We start from the raw sequence: 4,063 nt of genomic DNA, 5'->3' as shown, positions 1-4,063 counted from the left end.
GCAGAATGATTCATATATATATATAAATTCAGATTCTTTTCCATTATAGGTTATTATAATGATATTGAATATAGTTCCCTGTGCTCTACAGTACATCCTTGTTGTTTATCTATTTTATGTATAGCAGTGTGTATGTTAATACAAAACTACTAATTTATTCCTCCCTACCCCCTTCCCCTTTAGTAACCATAAGATTGTTTTCTATATCTGTGAGTCTGTTTCTATGTTGTAAATAAGTTCATTTGTATCATTTTTTACATTCTACAAATAAGTGATATCATATGATATGTGTCTTTGTCTGACTTACTTCACTTAGTATGATAATATCTAGTTCCATCCATGTTGCTGAAAATGACATTATTTCATTCTTTTTTATGGCTGAGTAACATTTCATTGTGTGTGTATGTGTGTGTGTGTGTATATATATATATATGTCTATATACCACATCTTCTTTATCCATTCATCTGTCGAAGGACACTTAGGTTGCTTCAATATTTATCCTCTTAAACTTGTTAAGGCTTGTTTTGTGACCTAGTATGTGGTCTATCCTGGAGAATATTTTGTGAACACTTGAAAAGAATGTGTATTCTTCTCTTTTTGAATGTATTGTCCTGTATGTATCAATTAAGTCCATTTCATCTGTTATGTCTTTAAGACCTGTGTTGCCTTATTGCTTTTCTGTCTGGATGATCTGTCCATTGATGTCAGTGGGGTGTTAAAGTCCCCTACTATTACTGTGTTATAGCAAATTTCTCTCTCTTTTTTTTTTGTCTCTTAGTACTTGTTTTATATATTTAGGTGCTCTTGTATTGGGTGTGTATATGTTAACTAGTGTTATACCCACTTCTTGTATTGATCCCTTTATCATTACATAATACCCTTCTTTGTCTTTCATTATAGCCTTTTTTTTAAAGTCTATTGTTTATTATAGACTGATATAAGTATTGTTACCTCTGCTTTCTTGTCATTTCTTTTCATTCCATTTTCATGAAAGATCTTTTTTCAACCCCTCACTTTCAGATTGTGTGTGGCTTTTGCCTTGATGTCTTTTGTCTCTTGTAAGCAGCATGTTGCAGGTTCTTGGCTTTTTTTAAAATCCAATCAGCCGTCCTGTAGTTTGATTGGAGCATTTAGTCCATTGACATTTAAAGTAATTATTGATAGGTATGTATTTATTGTCATTTTATTCTTTGTTTTCCATTTGTTCTTGTAGTTTTTTTTATTCATTTCTTCTTCTTTTTGTTTCTCCTTTTATGGTTTGATTATTTTCTTTTGTAGTATGTTTAAGTTCCTTCCTTTTAGGTTTTTGTGAATTTATTGTATGTTTTTGATTTATGATTACCATGGGGTTATGTATGTTTTCCCATAACTATATCTACTTGTTTTAAACTGATAATCATTTAAATTTAAACACATTCTAAGAGATCGACAATTTTTTACTCCCCTCTGACCCATTTTGTGGTTTTGATGGTCTAGTTTATATCTTCATGTTTATCCTTTACTGTTTATTTTAGTTATAGTCACTTTTACAATTCTTTTGTTGTTGTTATTGTTGTATTTAACCTGTGTACTGGCTTGTTTAAGTGATCTTCAATCTTTACTATAAATTTATTTGTCATTATTATTGGGATTTTCCCTTTCCTACAGTTTCCTGCCTCTTTTCCATTTAGAGAAAACCCTTTAATATTTCTTTTAGCATAGGTTCAGTATTGCTTCATTCTTTCAGTTTTTGCTTGTCTGAGAAATTCTTTATCTCTCCTTCTATTCTAAATGATAAACTTTCTGGGTAGCGTATCCTAGGTTGCAGGTTTTTTCCTTTCAGCACTTTAAATATATCACATCACTCCCTTCTGGCCTGTGAAGTTTCTGCAGAGAAATCAGTTGATAGACTTATGGGGGTTCTCTTTTAAATGACTCTGTCTTTCTCTTGCTGCCTTTATAATTCTCTATCTTTAACTTTTGTCATTTTAATTATGATATCTCTTGGTGTGGGTCTGTTTGGGTTCATCTTGTTTGGAACCCTCTATCTTTCCTGTACATGGATATGTTTCCTTCTTTGGGTGGGGAAATTTTCAGCCATAATTTCTTCAAATACATCTTTGATCCCCTTCCCCCTCTCTTCTCCATCTGAAACCCCTATTATGTGTAAGTTGGCACATTTTATATCATCCCATATATCTCATATGTTGCTTTCATGTTTTTTCATTTTTCTGTCTGCCGTTCTGACTGGGATATTTCCGTTATTCTATTTATCTTCCAGATCACTTATTCATTTTTCTGTGTCATTCAGTTGGCTATTCATTGCTCTACATTGTTTTTTATCTCAGAAATTGAATTATCTATTTTTTTTTACTGGGTCATCTTTACGGTTTCTAGTTCCTTGTTACAGTGCTCTGCATTTATATCAATAACCTTTCTTAATTCAGTTAGAATTTTTATTACCTCCTTTTTGAACTTGATGTCTGGTAGACTGATAAGCTCTGTTTAATTATTTAGTCTTCCGGGGTTTTTTGTTGTTTGTTTGTTTGTTGCAAAGCATTGTATTACCAGAGCTCTGATAGCTTGTATACAGCAGGTATTCAATACTTTCATACCAGGCACAGCCTTGTATCCCACAAATTTATCTTACAGATATTCTCAAAGGAGTAGATGGAGAGGTGCATAAAGTTTGTGAGCTTGGTGGTGAGACAGTGGCTGAACAGCCAGAGAGATGAAAGAGTGTAGGGCTGGTTAAGTGGGGAAGCAAGAAGAGAGTAATGAGAATGTTCATTTAATGAGTTTCCCCTCCACGCCCCCAACATCCTATCCCCTCCCAAACAACTCATTCAACAATAATCATGTGCTCATTTCTTTGGGGAATAAGGTAAACCTCAGATTACAGAACCAAGGCAAATAATTTTGCAGAATTAGAATGTGTTCATGAAACAAGTCACAATTCAACTGAATTAGACTTCAACATGGAGATGACTGTGTTCCTCCAAATAACCTTCAACTTAGGAAGCTTACACTCCTCCAGTATGTGGAAGGACAATAAATACACTTCCTCCTGCTCTCAGTCCCTGAGGGAAAAGTCTTCTCTCTTGATGGACCAACACTATTTCTTTTTCGCTGTTCTTTTCCTTTCTCCTTTCCTTGGTTTCTGCTTTCCACAAATCTTCAGATGCAGCTGCTCATCCTTAAAGTCCTGATGCTCATCTCTGTAGAGGCCAAGAAAATATAGTGCTCCCATGAGTGCAAAATAACTGTTGTGATTTAGATACCAGTCATAAGTATCCTTCCTATTGGCCAAAGGCTGCTCACTAAACAGCTTCACCACTTTCATGGATTTGGAATCAGTAGGTCTGGCAACTTCACCAAACAACTGGGCACTCAGATGACTCATGTGAAAGGTGTATTCTGAAACTGAAGACATTTCTTGAGCAGCAAGGAGAAAGAGTCCCTAGTCATGACCTTCCTCTCCTTCACACCCCTTCTTTCAGGGGTTTTGTCTTGCTCTTTTAATTGGGAATAGTTCCTCTGCCTTTTATTTTACTTAACTTTCTCTGTCTTTATGAATTTAGGAGAAATAGTTATCTATTGTGTTCTTGAAGGGGTATTTTTATGTGGGAGCATCCCTATGTAGACTGTGTGTATCCAGTGTCTTTGGTGCAAGGGCTGTTTTTGATGTGGATCCCAACCTTGTCTTTCTTCAGGGTGCACTGGTCACTTTCAATTTGATAGGGGGTGTAGTTAGTATTGGAGGATCTAAAGTCTTCACAGGGTGTCAGGTGGGACTTCCTCTCTGCTCTGTGACCGTCACTGCCCTGTCACTGCTCCCCAGTTGCCTGAGCAGAAGCCCTGAGGATTGGGATTGAACAAGCTCTGTTCCCTTTGAGTGCATATTTTGCCTCAAAGAAGGGGAGTGCTGAAGTGAGATTCATGCACTCAGAGCCCTGATTTGCTACATGTACAGGTGTCCATGGCTCAGCTCAGATGCAGCCCAAGGTTGGGTCTCTTCCCCTGTTATGGTCACCCCAGATCTAGTGCAAGTTTGTGGTGTGAAGTGAGTAGGGCAGGATCATA

General features: G+C 36.2%; 1 protein-coding gene across 1 annotated transcript; it reads right to left on the bottom strand.

The window, feature by feature from the left end:
* Positions 1–2,905: 2,905 nt before the first annotated feature.
* Positions 2,906–3,413, bottom strand: LOC118898410 (28S ribosomal protein S33, mitochondrial-like). Its single transcript, XM_036858776.1, has one exon. The coding sequence runs from the start codon at positions 3,411–3,413 to the stop codon at positions 3,096–3,098; it is 318 nt and encodes a 105-aa protein (XP_036714671.1). The 3' UTR covers positions 2,906–3,095.
* Positions 3,414–4,063: the final 650 nt, after the last annotated feature.

This window comes from Balaenoptera musculus, chromosome 7 (assembly GCF_009873245.2).
Source record: "Balaenoptera musculus isolate JJ_BM4_2016_0621 chromosome 7, mBalMus1.pri.v3, whole genome shotgun sequence".
Taxonomy (NCBI): domain Eukaryota; kingdom Metazoa; phylum Chordata; class Mammalia; order Artiodactyla; family Balaenopteridae; genus Balaenoptera; species Balaenoptera musculus.
Note: the sequence above shows the minus strand (reverse complement) of the source record. Positions and strands in the feature narration are given on the sequence as shown.

Coding starts and splice junctions, on each gene's coding strand:
- LOC118898410 (XM_036858776.1), bottom strand. CDS start 3,413: ATGTCTTCAGTTTCAGAATACACCTTTCACATGAGTCATCTGAGTGCC.